This window comes from Fundulus heteroclitus, chromosome 7 (assembly GCF_011125445.2).
Source record: "Fundulus heteroclitus isolate FHET01 chromosome 7, MU-UCD_Fhet_4.1, whole genome shotgun sequence".
NCBI lineage: Eukaryota > Metazoa > Chordata > Actinopteri > Cyprinodontiformes > Fundulidae > Fundulus > Fundulus heteroclitus.
Window position 1 is genome coordinate 38703253 of NC_046367.1, and position 26838 is coordinate 38730090.

General features: G+C 41.3%; 1 protein-coding gene across 4 annotated transcripts in view; it reads right to left on the reverse strand.

The window, feature by feature from the left end:
* Window positions 1–2412: 2412 nt before the first annotated feature.
* hdac4 (histone deacetylase 4) overlaps window positions 2413–26838 on the reverse strand; it is a 181775-nt gene continuing 157349 nt past the window's right edge. For all 4 annotated transcript variants that reach the window (XM_012876174.3, XM_036139604.1, XM_036139605.1 and 1 more), the window contains 7 exons: window positions 24861–24980; window positions 24690–24787; window positions 18998–19116; window positions 18274–18407; window positions 8534–8618; window positions 6670–6811; window positions 2413–5178 (listed from right to left, as the gene is read on the reverse strand). In XM_012876174.3, the coding sequence (XP_012731628.2) occupies window positions 5139–5178; window positions 6670–6811; window positions 8534–8618; window positions 18274–18407; window positions 18998–19116; window positions 24690–24787; window positions 24861–24980 (738 nt within the window). In that variant the 3' untranslated portion in view covers window positions 2413–5138. The remainder of the gene's footprint in view (window positions 5179–6669; window positions 6812–8533; window positions 8619–18273; window positions 18408–18997; window positions 19117–24689; window positions 24788–24860; window positions 24981–26838) is intronic.

The window sequence follows — 26838 nt, forward strand, 5'->3', positions numbered from 1 at the left end:
CCGAAACAGCTTCTACATAAATACAATCAAATCTAAAGGTATGTGTTAGAAACCGGTGCCGCGGTTCCAGGTGTGATGACTCCATACGCTACAGGTAAGAAGCAGCCAAACGCCACCTGGACGTGAACGGATCAGACGGGCCGGATACGGTGAAAGTACGGACGTCCTTCAAGTGCTGGTATGTGAGCCGGGACGGACGGACAGGTCGGCAGGGCGCATGCAGACAAACATCATGCAGAGAGAAAAGAAGAATGGAGTGAAGCCGGGTCAGACCACCCAAACGAAGCCTCGGCCCTCTGAGCTGTGAGAGTCAAAATAATAGCAGGTCTGCCTCTGAATAAATGAAAAAAAGAAAAAAGACTGTAGTTTTTTTTCTCCTCTTTTCGGAAACTGGACATTGTTTTTAAGACTAACTGTGAAGACAGACGGTGCTAGTTTTGGCTGCGTTGGAGAAACCAAAACATAAAAAAACGGCAGGAAAGCCACGGGAGTTCTGGGAAGGATCTCCTCGAGCGAGTTAACGTGTGCGGAGATGTTCCTCGGATTCATGCACGGGGGTCCCGCTCACCTCGCCCCCGACCTCGGTTACCTCAGTATACATTCGATACGCACTCGATGCACACGCCCAGAGTTACAGAAGAGCTCAATGGCGTCGTGTGTTTTGGTTAATAAAAGGGAATGTTAAGAGAAATACAAAACGTCGTCTACAAATGCCCAGATGTCCTCTCGGCTCTGCTCCTAGTTTATAAAAAAAAAACCCAACTATTTACATCTAAACTGTGGTTTCATTGCCTTCTCCATAAAAACTGACCAGACATGAGGATAAATGAAAAGGATTATTTTTCTTATTTTTAGGGCGTGTTAACTCCAAACTCCCAGAATCGGGCATCATTTAAGCCGTTGGAGATTGAATACATTCAGTCCAAATGCAAAAAAATAAAAAAAAACTTTTGTTAAGCAGACATCCATCTGCAGATATTAGCCCGTGACAACACACAGGGTTAAAAACTTCAATCTGACAGTTGTTCTTTTTGGTTTTTTGCTAGTTAGAGGGAAAAATATGGTCTTTCAGTCCAAAGAACTAAAATAGGAATTGAATGCCTGAAAAAGTAGAAAAAGTTGTTTAAATTCAATAAACTCACAATATCCTGATGGGCAAAAAATGATGAATCACAAAGAATCTTTGTTTCATATGAAACGCAGCAGCACTAATTAACCCTTTAGTTGGTATTTTAAGGTACTAAACAGGAGGATTTTATAAAAGTGTCAGGTTGGATTGTTCCGTGGGGTAATGTGGAGAGATTATGAGCAGCTAGTATCTTGTGGGCAACTCTCTAAGGAACCTAAGTTTGGATAAATAGTTTAAAAATTAAAAATCAGACCGTGCAGATGAGCTAACAGCTAGTCAGTGCCGAGCCAAGAAGAAAGAGGATTTCTGCCATCTTAAAACAGCTCCAGTGGTTCATGCTGCCAACCCACGGCGGCTCTAAAAGTGACCAGAAGGGGTTTGTGTCCCCCAAAAAAACTAAACTATCATCTTCAAATTTGTTCCACCGTGATTGTGAGATATGTCCTGAACAATTCAACTGAATAAGAAATAATCTACCAGGGGGGAAACAACCTGGTTGCATAAGTGTGCACATCCTTAAACCAACACTTTGTTGACATTAAATCAAAAAGAGCTTTGGCAATCAGTGTGAGTTCACGCCTACCAACAACCTTAATAAACGTGTTATAGGCAGATTAGTGCTCTTGGAGCCAAATGATCCAATTTGTATGAATGTGTCATTTCCAGTGTGGAGCACAAATCAATGTTACAACATTTTTAAAATGTATTTAATAGAAATAAAACTGGTCAGCATTGAAGGAACTGAAGGATCTGCCATTAATAATTATGTGACATTTTCTGTATTTTCCATTTTCCATTAGGTTGCAACACTGAGACGCTTTCTCTCAAAGAAAACATCCAAAAAGCTCTGAATCTAGCGGCAGACCATGTTATGAACAAAACCGGAACTTTTAAACAACTCTGGTTGGTTTCTTCACGTGGAACTGGGCCATTTATCAAGTATGAACTGTTCTAATTAGCAGTCAGTGTAGACCTAAAAGCTTCAGGAATCTGTTTCAAAGCTGAAGATTAATTGGTTTTCAGCATCAGACTAAAAAAAATTGCGAAAGCAGTGGCACACTGGCGCGGCCAACACCTGGAGGCCTTGTTCCTTGACGGGCCGTCCCTGGTAAGACTAATAGCCAGTGGACATTAATTGCAAGCTGTCACTCCACTTTCAAATAAGGGCACTAGTGCATATTATATCAAAATGTAGAAGAGGAATTAACTCAAACGGTCTAATTTAAAGCTGTGCACATTTCTGCAACCAGATATTTCTCCCACCTAACATGCATTATGTTCTATCACATTATATAATCCCCCCCATCCAACACAACTGCTTTTCAGATGAATTTTAGAAAATGTACATCATATTGAAGTTGTAAAAGGTTTTGAAATGACTTATTTTCTTCTCACAAGACCTGGTATTTTAAACGTTTTAGATTGACTGTATTTGATAAACAAACATTCTCTTCGGCTCTGCATTACATGGTTATTTACATAAAAGTCTGATCATTTCAGTACGTTATGTGGGTAAGACTGACTGCTCACACCTCTCTAAGGACCGATGCTTAAATAAAAACCGAAAAAAAGGAGAATATGGGAGAAACAAACCTCTAATTTCTAAGTGATAAGTACAAAACGTTAAACTGAAATGCCCTCACACGGATCCGTGCTGTCCTACAATTACAGCGAACCGTACAGCATCAAAAACATAGAATGGTACAGGTATGTGCATGAATATGTGAGGCAAACTGTAACAGTGTTTGTGGTACCCATCTGATAAATAAAAGTGATAAACCACCACTTGTGAAAGACGAGTAAAACGGTGCTATAAACATTAAACAGTGACCAAAGACAGCCAGTAAAGGCGTTAAAAAGAGCCGACAACACATACGACTGATTAGAAACCACCAGTGTTGTTTTCTAAAGATCAAAGTGTTCAGTATGTATAGATATATAATATACTTTCTTTTATATATAAATCTACTATGAACATACAGTAAATATCCATCATTTTACAAAGTAGAAACATTTGCGTCCAAACATTTCTGCCCACCCCACCCGAAATAAAAATAGTAACAATCAATGAACCCACCAATGTTTCCATATAACGTCGTCTACTACAAAAGAGTTTGAACCCAAACTTGTTGTGAAGCAAGTCAGCTTTACAAAGTAACAGAGAAAAAGTTTGACTCATGTGCACGAAAAAGTCTTATAAGGTCACCGAAGAGCAACAAAATCAATGAAATTGTTGACGTTTGTGGCAAGAATCCTACACAGATCAGTGTTTTATGCCCAGAAAACAACCACAGATTAGTTAATTAGGGAAAAAAAAGGTCAGAAGGTAGTTTTCCCAGAAGTTGGACCAACAAAAAAAGTTAGCTGGATGATTAAAATTTGATACTGAAAAGTTACACCAAGCATGGCTTTTGAAATTAAAAGGTGTGTAAAGTCTAATCATTTAAACCTTTTCCCATATTCATAATGCTCAAGCTAAACATAATCCTTAGATTTGTATTATTTACCAGTGTATTTTACCGCCATCTAGTGGCGAACCTGCAGATTGCAACCAACAGAACTAATGAAAACAGCATTTCGACCTTAAAGTGGTGTTGGGTTTCATAATGGTGCAAAATCTGTAGCCTCTTACTGTTAAGAACATTCTGGGGCCCCTAAAACCGTGAATTAATGTTTAGTTTGCTGTACCAAAACGGCAGTGCTGGAAGAAGACCTTAAAACAATGGACTAAGTAAATAAAAACGCTGATCTAATTATTATTTAAGTAGGGTTATAAAGGAACAACGGTAATTAGTGTGTGCTCTGCTTCATATTGATGAAGAACAGCTTGTATTTCACTGTATATGAACAGGCGGAGATGTTCGCCCACCGGCCTCACAGCACCTGACATTTGGGGAGCAGATGTGCTTCCAAGGGCCTGAAGATGTTTTAAAGCAGCTGTGAGAGCTACAGCAGCTCCGGGGAATCCCAGGTGGGACGGTAAAAACAAATTGGCCCAGTTGAGAGTAATTACACTCCTCAATAATCTTTTTTAAAAAGTGACGCAACTCTGCTGTAGGAATTATCGCTGCAGACCCTTTCGCTGAAACAGCAAGCGTTAGATATTCTGCCCTAATGGGTCCGGCTTTGCCTAATAAAGAGGATCCGAGCTTTAGTAATCCACAAATAAATAAAATGGCCTCTCCTTTTAGTCAGTCTTGAACTCGTCTCCCACTTTTGGCTGAGAACTACCTTCCTAAATGTAACAAAAGGAGGGGCAGACAGTAGACCGGCAGCAGAATAATACAAGTAAACATGCCAACGCCCTCGAGTCTATGTGCCGGAAACATGCAGGCAGCTCATGTCTTGCCAGGAAAAGAAACTTCTACGTGGATGGTGAGAAGATTCCTTGATCCAAAGTCCATTGAGATCCATTTTTAAGGCAAAGCTCTTTAAGTGGAGCAACAGAAAAATCACCAATTAAAAAAAAAAAAAAAAGGCACAAACTGACTTTTACTGTCTGAATCCTTGGATCATCTGTAACTTCACCTCGGAAAAAACGCGGGATATTCACCGCCTTTCGCCCTCTCAGTTGGACGCCATGAAAAGGCGGGAATCCATCCTTTAGTGCAGAGTCACGTCAACAAACAGCTCAGGTGGCTTTGAACAGAATAAAATAAAACGTACGAGAAGTAGAGGCCTGCAGCACGTCTGGGTACGGTTCAGAGCGGCAGTCACAATGTACAGGTTTAGTGTTTTCGTAAGAGCACTGCAGGCTGCCACTGTGGGATAACTGGCTCTGGTGTCCGACACATTTAATGTTAACCGTCTGGTGTGCGACTAACGGGCGGAAACCCATCTTCGGCCGACCGCTTCCTCCGAGAGCGCCACGGTCGTCAGCTGCCACCGTCGTCTCAGAAGATAGAGGGGGGTCCGATCGGGTCCGACGGCGGCGAGACAAAGGAATGTACCGGGAATCCAGACTGACTGACGGGATGAGGACGCTGGTCTTAGCGTCTGTTTGTTTCTTTTACATGGGAGCTTCCTCCTCCATCGGCTCATCCTCGGCCCTGAAACGGAGAACATGTTGAAACGTGGAATCTTTCAGACCGGGTTCCTACACCTCCTCTCAGGAGACTTTCACCCTCTCTGAGGTCCAAACATTCAGCTTGGTTGGATTTCAGCTTTGCAGTGCTTGGGGTTTATTATCAGTATTCTCTAAGCATCTAAAGCTGCATAAAGCCAAAATACCAGGAGCAGAAAAGTACAGCTGTTTACCTCATTATCAGAAGAGAAGGAAAATGAGCTTTTTCATCTAAACTTTCAATATATCATATAAAGTTGATATCTAAAGCAGTTTTACACTATTTTGTTAAGATTTTGAGCTTATAAGACTGAAGCTTGTTTTGTCATGATAGTTTATCTCTATTTTGAGATGAGATCTTATTGCTGCTCCCATATCAGCTTCCGTAATTTTATATTACATCATCTCTACTTTATTTTCACTTTTAATGACAACATATGAACACGCCAACATTACAGCACAGTTTAGTACTGATATTTCAGTATTTTGCACTTGATATTATTTGGAAATATTAAAAATCTCAAGTGTTTGTAGAGATAAATATTTAATATCTGACAAAAAAAACTGAGCTTGTTTCGTCAGGAACATTTTTAGGATCCCTTCTCAAGATAATTTCTGAAGCTTGTTTTGAAATGTCAACATTTATTATCTTAATCGAGAGATCTAAAGTTTTTTTATCATAAGGGGTTTACTGTCTCAAGTCAACAGTCTCTGAACATTTCATTATCTTGAGATAACGAGATATCAGGCTCAGTTCTATCATCTCATGTCAAGATGATAATATATCTCTCATAATACTGATAAATCAAAGTGATAATGTTCACTGCCTGCAGATAAAGGAATCTCCAGGCAGAATAAAAAAAAATTAATGTCTTATCTCTAGAGTCCATGTTGTCGGATCATTTTGACTATTGCATTTGAAGCTCGTCTTGTAGAGATATTTAATGATCTTGATGAGATTTCTCCAGCTAGGGATGAGTTTTACTAATTTATCATCGCGCAGCTTGGAGATAAGACCTCAAGCTCAGTTGGCTGCATTCATTTTAATATTTCATTATGTTCAGAAAACAATACTTATATTTTTACCTTATCCTGAAAAATAAGACTGAGCTCGTTTTGTTGCAATAGCAGCTTTATTATCCAATCATGTAGAGATAAAGAGATCTCAGCCTCATTTTCTCAATCTTTATTACGCTGTTATATCAAGATAAGAATATCAAACTTTATATAATAATTGTAATATTTTCATATTATCCAAAAACAACAGCGCTTCTAAGTCAACGATCTCATGGCATTACATAACAGAAATATATTACGGAAGGTGAGTTACATGTGTTTGCAGTGAGCGGGATTATAAACTGTGTTTTGCTATAATGTATTAATATAATTTGCTATGTATTAATATAATTTCCCCCGTTTCTTTGCAAACACGAGACTTTTTGACCTGAGATGGCCGCACAGAGGCCAGACCACAGACCTCTTTCCGATGTGCTTGTTAGCGACTGACAGCGAAGCCATGGCTGAGACGGTTTCAGCTTCCTCCGCGTCGCGCTGCAGCGCTTCGCTCAACGAGCAACCGAGTGTGGAGGCAGAGCGCTGCAGAGAGCGCCAATATTTACCTGCAGAGACAAAATAAAAATAAAAATAAAAAAAGGAAGTACAATCTGTGCAGCTAACACAGGGGACTGCACCCTGTGGCTCCAGAGCTACGTTTGATGACTTTGGCTCAAAATAACAAACCAAATGATGTCTTTAATTATAGATATAATAAAAATTTCTTTTGGTTTTAGCAGTTTGTTTTTTCACAGAATATTTGCCTTGCATTTCCATAACAGAATGACACTAAATTTTCTTGCCATTACATTTGAAACTATGAGGCTTTTTTTTTTACATAATTTTTCATAAGTAAAAACAAAGATGTAAATGTATCCATGATCTTCTTGCAAAATTTTCTTTAAAACCTTAAAACAAAATTGTTGCTCTTTAAAAATACAACAGATTCCCTATACAGTCATATTCAATAAATTAGATTATTATTAGAATATATATATAGATATTTAACTTCACCCAATAAGTGAAACACATGTAAATTAACTGCAAACCTTTATTTCTGGTAGGAAGATTTTTCTGCTTTCAGCTAATGCCAATACATTTAAGATGAGGATATTACATATAATAATTAAACAGCATTTTAATAGAGAAATGTGGCCTCAATAAAAAGCATGTTTAATACCTGCATAATGCTAGTTTTCAAAAGCTTATTTTAAAAACAGACAAACAAGCCTCATCTGAGCACACAATCTGATTTATTGACAATCAATATTTATCAAAAATTTTAAGTTGTCTTTTTTCCTAATGTAATGTAAATGGTAGTAAATGGACAGAACTTATATAACCCATTTCCTGTCATACTGACCTCTCAAAGCCAGAGCCACATTCACCTAATCGCTCTCACCAACGTGCACACCTTCATTCACCAATACACAGATCAGGAGGCAACTTGGTGCCTTGCCCAGGGGCACATTGACAGGCGACAGGGGGAAGCTGGAATCAAACCTACAACCTCCAAACTGCAAGACGCCTACTACTCTACCCATTGAGCCACAATCGCCCCCATTTGTGACTCTAAACATTTCATTCAGCTGGACTGAGGGTAAAAAGTCGCTTTGGATTGTAAAGTTTGCAGATCTGTTCTATGAAGTTAAATTTGAAGCTAAAATTGGCATTTAAAAGGATAAACATTGAGGAAACAAGAAGATTTGTTATGTATTGGTGATCATTTATAAAACAGTTAAGATAAAAATCTACAAATTCACTGAATATGTAAATGGAGGTTAGGTTTAAAAACAACTTTACCATTTCAGTGACGAGCGTTTTAGTGTCCAACACAGGTGGAGTTATTTAAAAAAAATGTATTAGGAGAGACTTTTACCGCTATAACTGGCAGTCATGACACAGGTGGAGCACGAAATGAAGGACCCAGAGGGTTAAACAAGTTTAAATTTTAAATGTTTTTAAAATCAATCAATCAATCAATCAATCAATCAATCAATCAATCAATCAATCTTTATTGTCAACTACAATTTGCATCGTAATCGAAACGGATCAATATTCATAGAGAAAGGAATGCAGAGATGTTTTTTGTTTTTTTACTTTAACTGAAAAATGCCATTATATAGAACAATGCTTTGCTTAATTATATGTGATTTTTTTAACTACAAAATAAAATTAAAAACTGACTGAGGCGATGATTGTGTGGGTTTTCCCAGGGACTGTGGTGTATAACTTAAATGTGAATAAGCTACTGCCTGCAGGTGTGAGCGTAGGAGTGGACTACTCACTCTGAACCTCGATGACTTTCTCCATAGAGCGCACCGCGTTGGCATTTGGTTTCTGCTGAAGCACCTCGTAGGGAATGGGGTCCAACTAAAACGGACAGAAAGTGAGATTATATATATTTCTGGCATAATCTTTTCATTTCTCTACAGGATTGACCAGACAACCCTGACGTAATTTAAGGCACTTCACTGCAGGTTAACTTCTGCATGTTGGAACAAATGTCAGCCAATATCTACAGTGAACCTCGTTCAACATTTGTGCATCTTATTGCATCTTATTCTCAACATTTGTGCATCTTATTGCATCTTATTCTCAACATTTGTGCATTTTATTGCATCTTATCGTCAACATTTGTGCATCTTATTGCATCTTCAACATTTGTGCATCTTATTGTATCTTATGTTCAACATTTGTGCATCTTATTGTCAACATTTGTGCATCTTATTGTATCTTATGTTCAACATTTGTGCATCTTATTGTCAACATTTGTGCATCTTATCATATCTTATGTTCAACATTTGTGCATCCTATCGTCAACATTTGTGCATCTTATTACATCTTATGTTCAACATTTGTGCATCTTATTGTATCTTATGTTCAACATTTGTGCATCTTATTGTATCTTATGTTCAACATTTGTGCATCTTATTACATCTTATGTTCAACATTTGTGCATCTTATTGTATCTTATGTTCAACATTTGTGCATCCTATCGTCAACATTTGTGCATCTTATTGCATCTTATGTACAACATTTGTGCATCTTATTGTATCCTATGTTCAACATTTGTGCATCTTATTGCATCTTATCGTCAACATTTGTGCATCTTATTGCATCTTATGTTCAACATTTGTGCATCTTATTGCATCTTATGTTCAACATTTGTGCATCTTATCGTCAACATTTGTGCATCTTATTGCATCTTATGTTCAACATTTGTGCATCTTATTGTATCTTATGTTCAACATTTGTGCATCTTATCGTCAACATTTGTGCATCTTATCGTCAACATTTGTGCATCTTATCGTCAACATTTGTGCATCTTATTGCATCTTATGTTCAACATTTGTGCATCTTATTGTATCTTATGTTCAACATTTGTGCATCTTATCGTTAACATTTGTGCATCTTATCGTCAACATTTGAGCATCTTATTTGGGGAAGTACCAGCCGCAGCTTTGACGAAAACGCGTGCGAATGTGTTCCACAGGTGCTCAGAAAGTTTTCTTCAAAACCCTATTTGACCCGACGCGGCTCACAGGATCGTTCTTGAAACGCTGACCACAACCCACTGTTAAGTCATTCCAAGAGGTTGGGAACGATCCCAAGCTGCTGACACAATAAAAAAAAAAGAGAAGAAGAAAAAAAAGAATTCCTCCCTGCAGATGCAGACCTCTTCCCACTCCTTGACAGCTTTGCTACTCTTTGACACAGCCTACACTGCGCGCTTTGTCCCACTCGCAGGAAGCCCATGGGTGCACGCAGATGCATAAACATGGAAACAGCCAGTTCACACATACACCTCCAGCGAGTTCGGCCTCATCTGTGAAACTCTCCAAGCCACAATTCAGAGCAAACACGGCTATTCCCCAAAGTGTCTTCCTAACCCGGAATGATTTAATTTCCCCTTTGGCCGACGGCTCGTTCGACACTTTTTCATCCCGTTTCGTTACACGGGCTCATTCAGCGCCACATTCCACCACGGACGGCACACATCCCTGCTCGGCTTTGTCATAACCCCCGAGGAATAACGCACCAACATGGAAAAGGAGACAAGCAGAGTTAGAAGGGCCGGGGGAAAAAAAAAAAAAGAGGCTTGGCTTGACATTTGGAGAGCAGGATGCCAGAGAGAAAAAGGGAAAAAAGTCATCGACAGTTGGTCTGGCCTGGCCAGGACTGCAAGTTTTATTTTAATTAAAACAAATAGTGTATGGGAGGAGTCCGCTGGGCCGAGGGAACGAGGCACCTCAGGGAGAGATGGATACTTTAATCCGGCTGTGGCACGAGAGGCTACATCATGCAATCAGGAAGGGCTCGAGGTGTATGCACGCATTCAGCTTGTCCACCGGTCCCGCAAGCTGCTTGTTACATGACCGACTCCTATTTGAATAGCAGGATCACATTAATGCTGCATCTTGCGCAAACCTTTTATTGCCCAAAGCATCAGGACACTCAAATCATTGAATTCAGGTGTTCCAGGCGTATAGATCACAGGCGCAAAATGTAAATAAATAAAAAATCAAGCGCCTGGCCACAAAAACTGCTTATGCAGACATCTATGAAAGAACGGGCGGCTCTCAAGTGCATAAAATATGACTTTTTTTTCTTCAAATAAAGATAAATTCAATAAGCTTCAAAATCTGTTAACAGAACGGCAAGAAATGTTTGAAATCGATGCAAATCAAAGCGGCGGTGTCTGAAAGTGGCATGACGTTTATGCAAGTGTGGCTGAGTGAGAGACAGCAAAAACGTATTCATCATTAGCATCCTAAGTTTCCGCCTCAGGAGACTCCGGCTCATGAATCTTTCAGTCAACGCGCCGTTCTCGAAGCTTTCAGCCCATACGGACCCAGCTTTCCTCAGCTCCCGCCAAAGCGAGGTCAGGGGTTCTCCGGGGTTTGCTGAAGTTCGGCTCGGAGCAGAGCCGGACGGGGGCAACTTGTCAGTTTGATGGACAGCCGGGCCTCACACTTATAAACTTTAATGACCCTTGTCATGGTACCCCGGGGGGCCCAGACTCTGCAGGTACGGCGAAGACGCACGTGCATGTGCAAAGACATGTGAAGGAATATAACAAACAAGCCAAAATTTGCTCGTGACATCATCCAGCACATCAACATGTGCTGCAGTCTTTAAGAAAGTCGGACAGCGATGCTGGGTTTGAAGGATCTCTGAGGAGATCCGCGTCCAAGCCAACAAAACCGAGACACCGTGCAAAGCCATGAGCTGAGAGAGGGAGAGGAATGTGCCCCGGTAAAAACATTCCTAAGGGAGGCTCAAAGCAAAAGCTCGGAAAGACGAGGAATTTCACTTGTTCAGCAAAATAAAAAGCGCACAAGGCGTCCATTGTTTACCGTTTTGACCGTGGGCACATGCTAACAGCTGTGCAAAAGCGTCTGATTATGTTATGCTAACTGAACAAGGTAATCACGTGCATTGTGCAAAGCGGGTGACCTTTTCAGATAAGGGTTGCAGGCTTTTCCTTGGACGTTTTCGGGGTGGGTGGGGGGGGAACAGTCAGGCCCTAGGGGGGACAAGCGAAGTCGAGCAATTTTACTGTAACTGAAGAGCAAACACGCTTAATGACCTCACGGCCGGCTGGCAGCAATTAGCATATTAGCTAGTTGTTTATCAAATAATTGCTAACAACTATGGTTTGGAGTTGGCCAACATCTGTACACAAGCAACCTTCAACGGGTTCAGAGTTCACGAGCAGGGATGCAAATGAATCATTCATGAGCCATTTAATGAGAACTGGTGACCTAAATGTTACAGAGAGGGAGGTAGGAGAAGTGCATGTAGTGATATTTCTCCGCTTTTAAAAACCTAGCTTACTGCAGCTGATAATGTAATTAAAACAACTATATAATCAGTGGAAGTAGCGGCAGCACAGCAGGGAATGAAAGGAACATGTCTGAGAATGATCTGGGCTAATTTCTCCTTTTTAGTTTGCCACAAAATTAAAGCGGTGTAATAACCTACAGTATTTTTTTAACAAATGTGCTCTGCGGTATTGGAGATGCACCTAAAATCGTCTAATGATTTGATTTGTAATTCAAAAATATGTTTTGTTTTTTTCAGGAGATGGTGGCGGTTCATTCAGGCTGCAGGAGAGCGACAGCCATTAGCAGATAACAGGAAGGCTAAACATTACAGCACAGTTGCTACTGTCTATTCTTTTAAGCCGTCACCTCTGTCTGGATTTGGAAATGCTGATTGGCTTTATATCTATTTTCTATGTAACAGAGTAATGTCCAATTCCACAAACTGCAAAAACAAGATGCGAATGACAGCATAAAATGTCTTTATTTTGGAATTGCTTTTTTATTAAAAAAAAATTCCCTTTACAGCAAAATGCCGAGCGTGTTTGTAGTATAAATTATGTACAGATGCTAAAGGCAAATATATATATATATATATATATATATATATATATATATATATATATATATTTATATTAACCACTGTACAACTGGCCGGTCAAATCTTCACAAAGACCTTCATAGAAACAAAATTCGGCCACAAAAATTTTGATCGATTAATCTCTAACGGCAACCATTTTAATTGAAAATGCAAAAATCCCACAAACAGGCAACATGGCACCACATCTGACGGTTGAAAAACTTGTAAAATAAAAAAAGTAGGACATTCAGCCCACATGTTTGGATCAGAGATCTTTTTTTTATTACCGTAATGTTGCGGGTCGAGGAGCCTCCCAGACAATACAGAGCCTCAGACGGTTTCATGCAGCATAAACAAAAGCACAGCTGACCAGTTAATCCAGCTGTGGTTTATTGCCCGAACCAACTCAGCGTTACCACACAGACTCACATATAGCCAATAACTTCTGTTTATTCTGAGGGGGGAAGAAACTGCTTGTCCATTTGCCCAGGCAGGCAGCACTCTTTTTGCTCCAAATTCAACTTAAAGTTGCTTTTTGAAGAGCTGGATTCTAGCCAGAGAATGAAAACTAAAATAAAAGCGTGGCCTTTTATTCTCGTCTTCTCTCTCGGTGCGCCGGCACTTCCCAGCAACATTCCTAAGTCGTTACAAGAACCTTAGCGGAGAGCATAAAAACGCTTTCTTCCTGCTGTTTCAATCTGATTTAGACATTTAAGTCGTTTCTCCCCCCCTTTTCCTTTTGTTACTGTCGCCTTAGCAATCAAAGATCCAAACAACCAAAAAAATATCTGCTTTTGTTCAATCAGCTGATGTCATGGTCCCCAGCTGGACGAGTCAGGAAAACCTCAGACCCGCTTTAATGTGGAGCTATTTACTTATCGAAGCTATCCTGCAGTCTAAACTACATTCTCTAGGTAACCTACCTGGAAAAGATGCGATCGCAGCATGTTTTCCAGATTTTTTCAGAAAGCTGATTAAACGGCAAACTAGCAGAATACCTCAATAAATGGATACCAATGTAAATGTGACTAATTCTAACGTGCATTGGACGAAGACTGATGTCCAAGCTTTTGAGACTCGCACAGGTACAACAGCCTACAGAGCTGCTGAATTACAACAGCTTCCTCCTTCTCAACTTCAAATGATTACTCTGTTTCCTTTAACTATCTGATCCCTGGACCCGGGCTGACCCTGCTGGAAGAGGTGTGAGGGTAAGCGCTTTCAGATGTGCGCAAGAGCACTGCCCCGCAGGGGAAGGGTGGGGGGGGGGGGGGGGGGGGGGGAGTGGATGCCCAGTTCTCAAATTCTCAGCTCAACACGGCACCCACCCAGGGCCTCCCTTCAGACTCCCGCTGGTCCAGGTGCCCGGCAGGCTGCGGGAACGTTAGAGCAGCGGAGGCCCCTGGCACTCTCCGTCATGCGGCTGCAGGGTGGTGCGGCGAGTAAGAAACACACTCAGGGGAACACAACTATGTGACAGCGAGGAGAAGCCGCCCCTCTGAGGTGTCCTTGAGTTCCTGAAAGCTTTCCAGATGGCGTAGCGCTGTTACGAACCGAAGCAACATGCAGAGGTATTACACTAGGCCTCCAAGTACAGTGAAACCTGTTTTTATAGGCACCACTGGTGAAGACGCTCAGGAATATTTTAGAATAGATCAAAATAACGAGAAATACATCCACAACCATTCATTTTGGTAAAACCGACAATGAAAGGAAATCTTAGAACATTTTATTAATATTAATCAAACTCCTCTTTTGGCTTAATTTTCTATAACATACTTTATGGTTGGAGCATGCAGTCATGCAGGAGGAACTCTGACCAATAATATTTGCACAACTTCTCTAGATCAGTGGTGTCGCTTTCCTACAGCATCACTGCTGCCTTGCTCCAGAGCAGCTGGTTAAAATGACTGAATTATCTCCTCGGGATGTCATGTAGATGTGCAGGGGACTGATAATGAACCATCATATCTTTTTATTGTTTTGAGCCAGAGGGAAATCTAAAACATGCAGGATACCCTAACTGGGACATCCTCTCTAAGGCTCCCTTCTCCTGAGCTCAACACTAAAGAATTTAGGTTTGGGGACTGAGGAGGCTATGGAAGGAGGTTGATTGCTGCGTCAGATGAAGCATTTCCGTAATGAGTTGGCCATTTGTTTAGGATTATTTTCCTTCTAAAAGACTTTTCTGTTAGATATTTATCTGAAATGTTCAGGTATTTGAAGAAACTGAGCCTTGCAAAGAGAAACAGGCCCCTAGTATCACAGCACCCTGACCATACCCAACAATAGGCATCCTTGGTACCCATTTAAAGTGTTTGCTGCTGAAAAACTTGATCTTTTCGAATCAAATGTCAAAGTCAAAAAGTATTTTGTTGCCACTCCGGTTCACATTACACATAATGAGGCAAAAAAGTAACAAAGATAATGATGTAGTAGGGGGGTTATTGAACAATGATTTAGGCTTCATTTACATAAATGAGCATTTAGATGTTCTGAGATGATAGCGTGCAGTAGGCAGAAACATTAAAGTGATTGTAACGTGTGATGGGTTAGTAACAGTGGGGTGGTTTTAAAGTGTTGCATTGCAGTCTCCCATCAGGGGGGAGAAGTGAGGAAGTTTAGGTGAGAAGCTGCTTTCTTGTAGCCATTTATGAAGATCTGCCTTAGGGGAATGACGTGATCTCTTGTCTTTCCTCATTTGAAGAGCGACTAAGACGTGAGCCTCTGTGTGGGCATCGTAATTATAACCCAGGGAAACAGGAAGTAATGGCGTAGTAAAAAGCGTTGAGTGAATGCTACTGTATGCAGATCCTTTGAGTTCTGGCTTCTAGGTTTGACACAAAGGAGTATTTTCATAGAATCAATCAATCTAAGGCAACAAAGCCAAGTGTTGCTTCATGACCTAAATGTTTCAGCTTCGACGCTTTATAAAGTTTGATCCCTTCTTGTTTTGTTTGTTTTGCTTATACTCCAACATCAGCGTGGGACCGTGTTTTATTTCCAACATAAATACCAAAAAACCACAGTTATAAATTAAAATCTGCAGGAGGGAAACAAGATGTCCTGAGATGCAAAGAAACGACATTCAGCGTGAGTGAATTTGACTTAAAGCTGAACGTTTTAGACAGCTCTTATGTAATTGACTTTTTTTTTTTTTCCATTCGTGTAAACAGTTTGGTTTAGAATGAAGGCTGAAGAACACAACAAACATTTCTGGGCTTTATTTTGATGTGACTTGGACATTTACAAGCATCGATGTAGGACCACATAGTGTCAGTAGAGTTGCAAATGTTTATACATTTAAAAAGAAAATCATAATCTAGGCTGAGAAAAAGAAAACAGCTTTAGCAATTACAGAAGTTTCCCTCAATCTGACAGTCATGTACAAAGCCAGGCCTGCTCCAAAGTATCAGAGGGGCGTTTTCTGCTCATGTATGTGATGTTAATCGCATTTTCACTCTTTGTATGGACTTCATTTGGCTTGACCTGCTCACTGAACTTATATGTGGAATTACAGTAAATTGTCTATGAATGCATAGCTACTGGAAGATGCAGTTCCTCATATTCAGTCTATATATATATATATATAAAGAAAACTATGGAAATATTCATTTCCACAAATTAAAATTCATTTTCAATGCAACATTTTAAGGATAAATGAAAGGCCTTATATTTTAGATGCACACGCTGCACTAAACTGTCCAGCATCTAAATAAGTGAGCTTGAAGGAGGAACTGCTCTGCTCTGCGTCACAAAGCGCCGATGTTTGTTGAGCGCCACGGATCAGCCCACACACTCCCTCAATTGCTCTTTCTGCCTGGAAGTCCTGGCCCTCTGACGTGTTTGTGTGCAGCGTGCGTGTGTTGTTGTCCTGTTTGAGCCGCGGTGAAGAGAGACGAGGACGGCACCGGGAGGCGATGCGGTTAAATCAAAGGGGCACTGTTGATGAAGTAATGGGAAGCTTTTTTTTTCCAGGGTCTGATGCATGTGGCTGTGCGACAGAAGCTCCCAATATTTACCGTTCACCTTTCTGTTGTGGTTTAGAAAGCTTCATTATTTAATGTGCATTCTGCTGATTGCACTTTTTTTCAAACTAGCCTTTCACCAGCTGTGAGGGTCATATGGCCACTATAGCAAATACCTTCCAAAAGCATTGACATTTTGTCACTTTGCAAAACCAAAACCACATTAATGTACGTCTTTGGTATTTTATGTGATAGACCAACACAATAGGCCATCATTGTAAAGAGGAAGGAAAATGACACATAGTCCTACAGTTTTAGTACAACTCCAGCTGCTCTGAAGGCCTCAGAGCTTTTTTAGAGAACATTAGAGAAGAAAAACCATCATTCAGACCAAGGATTACAGCGGATAGGGCAGGGATAAAGTTGTGGAGAGGTTCAAAGCAGAGTTAGATAATAAATCAACAGCTTAAGCTTTGAACATCATCTGTAAACAAAACAAAGTAAGGTAGAATTGAGAAGTAGCAAGGTATTCATATCCCCCCAAAATGACAGGCTGTCTGACAAAGAGATCAAAATCAGAAGCCGCCAAAGACTCTGGGGGAGCAGCAGGAATCTGAGGCTCAGGTTGTCTTGTGGAAATGTTAACCATTTGTCATTTAATTAAAAAATACTACCTTTATAGAAGATTGGCAAGTAGCGAGAAGTAAACTACATAAACTTACTAGGTTTTCTCCATATAGGGGACCCTGCAAACGTTGAAGAAAGGGATCTGATGAGATCAAACCTATATGTGGCAGAAAGCTAACCCACAACAATCGGCAAGATGAAACACGATGGCGGAGCCAGCATAATGCTTGGGGATGATTTCTGATGTGGAGATTGAGCTAAACATGGGGCCATCATGGAAGATCCAACAGTTTAGATCCCACCGTATTCACGGCGTAGAACGATCCAGTCAAAGTTCAGACCCAAATTAAACTGAGAATCTGTGGAAAGACTTGAAATTCACTGCAAAAAGTAAGTAAAACTGTCTTGAAATAAGTATTTGTCCGTGATTTGAGCAGGTAAATAACATGATCTGCCTATGGATTATTTGACCCCTAAAATAAGACAATTAGACAATTAGATAAACTGCACTTTAAATAAGATGGAGATGAGTTGTTCCCATTTTAAGTCAAAAATCTTACTCCATTGGCAGATCATCGTGTTTACCTCCTTAAATCAAGGACAAAATCACTAATTTCAAGAAATTTTTACTTAATGTTCCCTTTTTGCAGTGTTGGATGCTCAGACAGTCCCCATGCCCTCTGACATGTCTTGAACTATTTTCCAAAGACGGCTGGGCAAATATTTTTCGTCTCTAGAAGACCTGACGTCAGAATTGCAGGAAATCTATAAAACACTTTTCAGATTTTTAAAGTTAGAAACCTATTATTTTCCTTCCACCTCCCAATTATTCACCAGTCTGAGTTACTCTACCAATAAAACAAAAAAAGACATTGAAGTTAGTGGTTGTAACATGAGAAAATGTAAGAAAGTTCAGAGTATGAATCATTTTTCAGGACACTTTTAATGTTTTAAAAGGGGGCGATCATATGACAATAATGTCAGAGTTAATATTTCCTGGCTAAAAGTGGGCGAGCAGATCTTACCTCAATGCCGAGCAGAGCAGAAATGCAGGCTTCAGAGGCATCGCATATGGCTGTGAGGTCATGACCTCCTTCCAGGGCGAGCACCAAGCGACCGCCGGCGAGGCCCATCAGCTGCCTGGTCAGGTAGCTGAAGCCTAGAGACAGAGGAAATCACAGAAAAGAAAAGGAAGGGCAAAATGAAACGGCTGAGACCCGCTGCTGAGCTTCTAGCTTCCTTTAGGGATTCTGATAAAAGCGAAAAAGACAAAAAATAACGAACGAAGGAAGGAAGGAGTGACTGCACGAGAGACAGGAAGACGAGGGGAAAGCGAGAGCTCAGTGGAATTACTCGGGGCCAAGAAGCGGCCCTAATATGAGCCAGGTTTAATTTTAATAAACACAGCTTTAGGTTTGGTCGTGGTCACAGCCTTTGATGTTGTTCCTCTCAGAAGGAGGAGAGATGAATAAATCCATTCAACCGTACTTTATTCTGCCCAATTTCTACCCCATCTCCTCTTTCTGCAATCCTCTCTAAACCACCCACTTCAGCCCCTGTGACTACCAGAACGCCCGCTCCTGTCTAGGGTATCCAGATTGAAAACAGGAAAGCTTTTTCTTGGCACACCAACATCGGCTGGAATACAAAAACTTCTCATAAGGAGTGTTTCCTCGCAGAATTTAAGAAACGAGTGTTGATAAAAACAGGTTTCAGCTGACAAAGAAAGTTCGTGTGACCAATAGTTACATTTGGCTGACAGCTTGTATCCTCCCAGGGGCGGGGCGTGTCCGTCCACGGCGTCGAAGCCGGACGACACCAGGACCACATCTGGGGCGAACTCGTTGGCGATGGGCATCACCACCGTTCTGCAGAGAGAAACCCAAACAGTACGTTTCTGTTAAGATAATCTGATGCATTCAAGTGTTGTAAATGTTGTAAAGTTAAGACATTCTGCTTCACATTTCATGGACATTTGGTCTAATATGAAAAGAAATTGTTCTCAAAGCTCCATAAAGGCTGAGCAGTGACTCTTATGAAGTTTTATCTGCTGGATTCTCTCAGAACAGCACCGGGAAACGTTTCTGGTTCTCCTTCCTTTGGCCCGTTTAAGCATTTCTTTTATTTACAGGTTCCTCAGACCAAACATCCAGCGAGTATGTTTGCATATACAGCAAAGTGACAGGAATAATTACCACACGTCCCATTTGAAGTGGAAAGTCTGGAAATTTGTCGGTGGCAGGAATAAACCCCACGGTCAAGTCAAAGGCAGGAACAGAGGGACAGATGTAATTATATGTTTGCTAATTATGTACAATGCCTCTAACACTGCATGGGTGTGGTGATTGACGGCTGTTTGAGTATAAACTTAATTCAGTAAACAACCGGTTAGCACGGAGTGCGCGTGTGCAGCTAGCGCAACTACACAGGGATAAGATCAACAGTGGGGCGAATGTGCCATGAGTCACTGCAAACTGCGGCTGGAAACTCCAGTGAGGGCGACATATACGACGATCTTGTTGGGAATTAAAGATGAGGCATCGTGCGCACAGGAAAGGTTAGAGGAAACTCAATTTATGAGCGTTTCTGAACAGATTTCCTTTTAAACATGCAAAAAAGTGGTATGAAGCGTTAACAGGTGGCGACAACGCCAACAACAATGGTGGAAATACTGAAAAGAAGAAGATACTTAGCAAAGATTAAAGCTTGTTTAATCCATGAGAACAGAGAGGTTTTTTCTCGTAGTCTGGACGGGAATAACACGAAAAAGGTTTCGGCTCTAGCTATGGATGCTGCACGGGACGCTCAGCTGCAGAAATCAGCCTCACGTCACTGAAGATCAGGATGCCCTGGTGGGATATTTTAATACAGTAAATGCTTTGAGTGAGAGGAAATAGCATAATTCATCGCTTAAACCACCTGAGTGCCTGCAGTTCAACGGATGAGCGAGACATCTCCGCTTCTCCAACCTTAACAAGCTTAGCAGGGAGACCCTCCAGGACGAGCCTGAGAGAACAGAATGGCGTCATTCGCTGCGGGAGCGACACAAACTGTCTCGGTTCAATAGAATTAGCCTTAATTCAATGTTCACGCCTCCTTTTAGAAAAAAAAAAACAGATGCAACAATTAGAATTGGAGTCAATGCAAGTGCTGTGGTGTCTAATAAGAATAATGTTGCATGAACATCCCGGCAGACGAACTAAAGAATAATGTCGCTTCTGCTCACGGTTTTTCAGTTCATAGTTGGGAGAAAAAAAAGGTCTGGAACTTCAGATTTCTTGTCTTGAAGTCCATCAACAACCCCAACAAGAGGGCAGAACGATCAGGAAATGCAGAATAACCTTTTCCTTAATTTCTAGCTAATAGCTAATTTCTTCCTTAGTTTACATATTTAAATTACATATTATATTTATGGGCTGATTGAGCACATTGAAAATGATTATGTAGTCAAGTGTGAGTCTCCAGAATTGACTCCTGGATGAGGCATCTACACATTTTCAGAAAACCTGAGACAAAGTCTGGTTGCCATGATCTGGAAAACTGAGAATTTGCACAGAAAAGCTAGGATGGTTTTGAAAGAGACTCTAATTGCATTTATTTTGCCTTCCTCTGGATCTTTTTTTTTTTAAATGTAGGTTTTCCGTCATTAATCTCCATGTTATCACAACGACTGCCCGAACACTGGCATCATGCTTTTTATGAGCATTTCAGAAACTGTGAGGATGCAAAGCAGAGCCCGAATAAATAAAATCTGATCTCAAACGTCTGAACTTTTAGAAACCCAGGAGAAGCAGCTGAGCCTCTGGAAACAACTGGGTTTAGCATCATTTAGCATGTATGCTTTGGCTCACACACACAGCTGGGCTTTCCAGATGGCAAAACAAGTGTCTCCAGCGATTCCCTGTGGGAGCACTGACTTTTTCTTTTAGGTTTCTGGGATATTTTGATGAGGTCTCTGACTGATGGAGTACCACAGGGTTCTGTTGTAGGTCCCCTGCACTTTGCTGACCTCAGGAACATGCTGTTGGTAAGCTGGCTGTGGGCAGGCAGCTCGCCCTGAACTCCGTGGGCCACAGGTTTCTTTTTTTTCCATCTCTTGCTAACCACTAAATTACAGCCCTGAGCTCTGGGCACCCCCCCCCCCCCCGCCACAACACAACACTGCAACGCACACACAGCTGTCTGAAGGAGAGGCACCATTACACAGTTTTTTTGGGGGTCCCAGACAGCAGGGATACGAGCAGCGCGTGCGTCACCGTGCTCCAGTGAGCATGTGGTTAGACGTCACGCTTAGCAGATGAATGAGTTTCATTGAGAAGGACTATCTGGAAGGAGAACACAGACAAAACTGATGACAGTCCCGCAGATATGCGGAATAATCAGCCCGAATAAACCCACGGCCTTGGTCTATTAGGACCTGAGCCATAAAGGACCCCACACTTAATAAAGGCAGTCAGCCACAGACGCTGTTGAGGGAAACCTTGACTACCAAGGACACCTAAACCACCGTGGGGCTCCACACCTCCTCTTCGCTCAGCCTTGAGCCCAGAGAGGGAAGCGGCTCTGGTTATGACGGGGGAACGCTGCTGCTGTCATCCGTTAAACCCCCCTAAACCTCAGCAGAACATCCTGACATTTCAAGAAATAAAAAAGCCAGGGCAATCAATTAGAAGACTGGCGAAGAAGGAAGCCGGCGGTTTCTAAAGGAGCACTAATTGGGCGTGAATCAGAGGCTACGTATGCAGGGATGAATGAAAAAAAAAAAGACTGCTTGTTAATTAAGGGGAGGGAAGAGTTTACGAGCGAGCCGTGAGCAACGGGACATCCTGAGAAAAGCGGTTCCAACACTCAGAGCGGTCGGCTCTCCTCCAGTCCGACTTTACTGTGATTAGAGTCACTTGTCAGTAATGCGGCGTCATCCGTTGTTTGGTGTTGTTTGGTTTACCTAGCAACAGGTGAACCTTAGTTATCTGAGGCCCGTGTTTGTGCGCATAGAGATTTAAAAATACTGTTTACCAGTAATTAGACATGACAGAAAAAAACAAACTGAAAATCAACTCAGCTGGGTTCAGGTTATGCAAACCGATAAAGATCATGACATCAGCGAGGCTATACGCTCCCTTTGTTCTTATCAGATAAATTAAGCCTCGTCCAGCCCTGAAGGAAATTTAAACTGTCCATTAGATGCAGAGGTTTGCATCAAACTGGCAAAAAAAGGAAAAGAAAAGGTTAAACTGCAGAAGTTGAAGGCTTTCCCTCTTCGTTCATAAAAAAAAAAAAAAAAACAGCAGAAGAGAAAGAATGAAGAGAGTGAAAAACTCACACACGCACGCTTACACTTCAAAGCCCTGTCATCTGCTGCTGCGGAGAGCTGGTCTGAATTAAATTTAATTCTCCTGCTCTCTCGTCTCTCCAAGTTCATGGTAAAAAGGGGGGACTGGGGGGGGGGAGGAGGAGGAGGAGGAGGAGAAAAAGAAGAGAGACGGTGCTTCTGGTTTTCATTAGGACCAATTTTCTTATCTTTTTTTCTGAGCTTTCTGGAGGCTCACACTTGATCCCCTGCAAATGCAACGTGGCGCAGGCCAGCGGAGGAATGGAAAGGTGCCGGCTGCAGGGCACCCACCCCCATCAGAGGGGGAGGGGGAGGGAGAGGGGGGGCAATCAAGATGCACAGATAAACAACGGGTCCAAAGCTTCAAGAGAGCGTCACAAAAGTATTCATACCCCTTTAGTGTCATTTTACATGTGAATTTTAAGTTTGTCGTCCTCCTGAGGGAATGTTTTGAAACAGCTTTTTCTGTAGCTTTTCTTTAAAGCTCAGTCAGAATGGACGCAGAGCACCAGAGAACATCAATATTCAAGTTTTGTCAAGGATTCTGTACTTTGATTGGGCCATTCTAGCAACATGGCATCTCTCTCCCTGCTGAAGCATAGCATCCCCGCAGCATAACGTTGCCACCACCATGTTTCATCGTGGGAGAGATAAGCTACAGGTTACAAAGCATTACGCATGTATGCCATTAAGCTTTAATGTATGCCATTAAGTTCGGTTTTGCTCTCATCTGATCTGAGCAGCCTTCTTCCACATGTTTGTTGGTGGTAAACTCAAAACAGAACAAATGTTTTTGTTTTCATGCCACTTTCATAAAGGCCACATTTCTGGACAGCATCACCTGTAGCTATGATGTTGCTAGACTTTCCCACCTGAGGTCCAGATCTCTGCAGCTCATCCAGAGTTACCTGGGGTCTCTCTTAGGTGCTTCTCTGGATAAAAAAGCTTTTTACACTTCCTTTTCCTCTATGAGGGATTGAACAGAGCTCTGTGAGAGGTTCAAAGCTTCAGATTTGGTTTTATATCCAAACTGTTTTAAACCTTTTCACACCTTCATTGCTGACCTGTCTGCTGTATTCTTTGGTCTTAATGACGCCATTAGTTCTCTAATGTTCTTTAACAAATCTCTGCTTTTATGCGTTTATCTCACCTATAATTAGGTGACTTCTAAAGTCAGTTGGTGCCCTAGATTTTATTTATAGGCATCTAAATAAGGAAAGACTTGTTTTACAGTTTTGAGCTACTTTTCATTGGTCTATCACATAAAATACCTTGATGTTTGTGGTTGCTGAATGAGAAAATGCTAACAGTTTAAACGGTACGATACTATTTGAAGTCACTGGCAGATACAGAAAACATGTCTATAACACAAACATAAAACTCAAACCTTAAGTGGAGATGTACATTTATGTAATTTTATGAAATTATCCGGACTATTTATGAACACAACTGTATGGTAACCCAAAGTAGCTTTCTGCTTTAGCGTTTCCGAATATGTCAGCAGCCTAAATCATAGAATATATGGCTTGTCATCAGTTGATGTGCAGACAGAAGGGTTAAAGGAGCAGGATCAAACAGAGAGGGAAGAGACGAGCAGGTGACTGAGAGCAAACAGAGCCCTGATGTGCATTAACAGGCCGAGGTGTGCTTCCTGGAGGTTGCGTGCCGTAGGCTGTGATAAGACGGCCGGGCCGGTCAGTTTGATGCTTCGGCTTCAGACCAGATGGACGCACAGCTGAGAGCATGGACTCATCTTCAAAGCATCCCGTCCCGCCGCTTTCAAGACGCATGAATCAAAAACGGAGAAGCGACATGTACCGTGCGAGTGTGTCTGTCTGCGTATGTGGATATATTCTGGGGGCGAATGGGAGAAGTTTTATACTTAGCAGGCGTCAGAGGTCCAAATAGAAGTCAGGCTTGGCATGCCAACAAGCCCCCTGCCTACTCAACAGCTCCCAGCAGATAATTTATTTAGAACGTGTGGCGAATTTTTAAAGCCAGAGCCAAAACGACTAAACTCTACAGTTGGCAGTTCTTTGTTTTTCCCAGAAACAGATCGAGGGGGGAGAAAAAAATGAAAAGCAACTGTGTGTAAAGTTGAAGGTTCACCTGAAGGCAGCTAGGTACTCTGCATCCCCCATTGGAGGTTCGAGCCCTCCGGTAAATGCCATGTTCACGTTGAAGCCCACGCCAGCGCCGCTGCCCACCTGTGGTGCACAAACGTGATTTAGAGCGCAGAAACGTCAAGAAACCTAAAGACGGTGAAGCAGGAAGACGGACCTCGTCAGGCGCTCCGCTGCCTGGGAAGAAGTTGCCGTCGTCGTAGCGGTGCAGCGACAGATAGAGAACGCTGGGGTCCGCGTAGAAGGCCTGCTGGGTGCCGTTACCATGGTGCACATCCTACAGGGACCAAAGAAGGTGAAGGAACCACATTTCAGTTTATTTTTCACTCCAGTGGTGCCAACAATCAGAGAATCTGCCTTGCTATCACTGCTGGATGATAAAATGTTTTAGTTTTCAAAGGAAACTTTAAAGAAATCCAAAGCAGCTTCTACAAAAAACTTTTTATCCTGAAATGACAAAATTGCTAAAATTTAATTATGAAAACCATGATAATAGTATCCTGCATATGTATTGGCACTATTATTTAAGCTGTAAAAAAAGGCCCCTAAAATAATACTAATATCTATTATAATGATCATATTTTATTACAGTACCATAATCTTAAAATGAAAATATCCAACCTTTATTGCTTTGGTTGATTTATTTAAATGGAATATGGGAAATATATTGAGCAAAAAAAAAATAATTAAAAAACTGAAATGAAGTAAATGATACAACACACCCCCATAATAATGACACCGAAACAGGCAGACCAAAACAAAAAATGACATCTACTGCCAAGTAGGGTGGAAGATCTGTAATGCTGTGGGTTTATCTTCCACAACCCTGGGAAACTTGTTAAATGATAAGAAGAACTCTAAAATACCTGAACTTTTATTGATTTAAAATCATGACCTGTGAATTAATACATTTATAAAGAATTTATAATAAATAAACAAAATATTTGTTACTGTGGGAAATTAAAAAAAATGTTTTTTTTAGACTTAACATCTTTAGCAGGGTTGAAAGTAAGTGTGACGCAAGGAACCCGTTGAATGGCTGTTATAGTAGTTCCTCCCTTTTCTGGGTTGCGTTATTAAAAGGACCACCTGTTTAATCTCAGACAGGCCAGAAAAAGAAAAGTTGTGCCTAAAATGAGCAAAAACTGTGACAAAAACAATAACATACAGCAAAGACTGCTAAGGGCTGACATTTTTTGTCTTTACTTATAATGTAGTCTCTTATGTTGGAAATCAGGCAACATTCGTGATTTTTGAGCCACCTGAAGAATTTCACTGTGACTGGAAAATTATTCAAGCGAAATCAGTGGTCAGGTAATCTCTACACCTGCATAGGGACTGACTGAATACCAGGGAGTGTAAGTGATGCAATCCGCGATGTCTGCAAGGACTCAATAAAAACTTGTCTTCAATTGCTGCTCAGCCTCACCAACAACATGACATTAATCTCATCTTCTGTATTCAGGAACTGCTAAAAAGTTTAAAAAATGTCCCGTTTAGCTGCAGGCGAGCGGTATGCCAACGAGGCAGCGCTCCGTCTGCGGCAGACGAGGAGGAAATGAAAGGGACCTTCAAATGGCTTTGGGGAACGACCATGACCAGCCGGGGAGTGGCGCTCCTGGACATGAGGTGGCCTTTGTCATGACTTATGGTTCAATGAGAGGATCTGACCGGCAGAGCAGAGAGGAAGTGCAGCTTTTGATTCAATTCGTTCTGCTGGAGCCTTATGAAAATCTGCAAAAGTTTGTGAAAATGTATAAATAAAAATCAGATGTGAACTTAAAGAGAAACTAAAACCGTCTCTTTTTGGCCTTTAAACTAAGTTAATTAGCATTTACAATTTGCTTATCTATCTATATTTTCATTAATGGGTATATTTCTTTATATTTTAGTGCTAGAAAAGCCAGAGATCTTAACAGTAGTACCAGAAATTCACACTGGCCTTTCCACTGGTTTTCAGAACATAAGAAATTCTGGCAGAACGAGATGCCATTAAGCCAGGCCTTTATGAAGCCACAACCGCACCAGAACAGCTGAGTGTGGGGGTCTACCTGTGTAAAACAAACAAATTGTTCTTTGATAGATTAATTTTCTACGGAGAATGTGGAATATGTACTTTTTTGGCAACATACAGA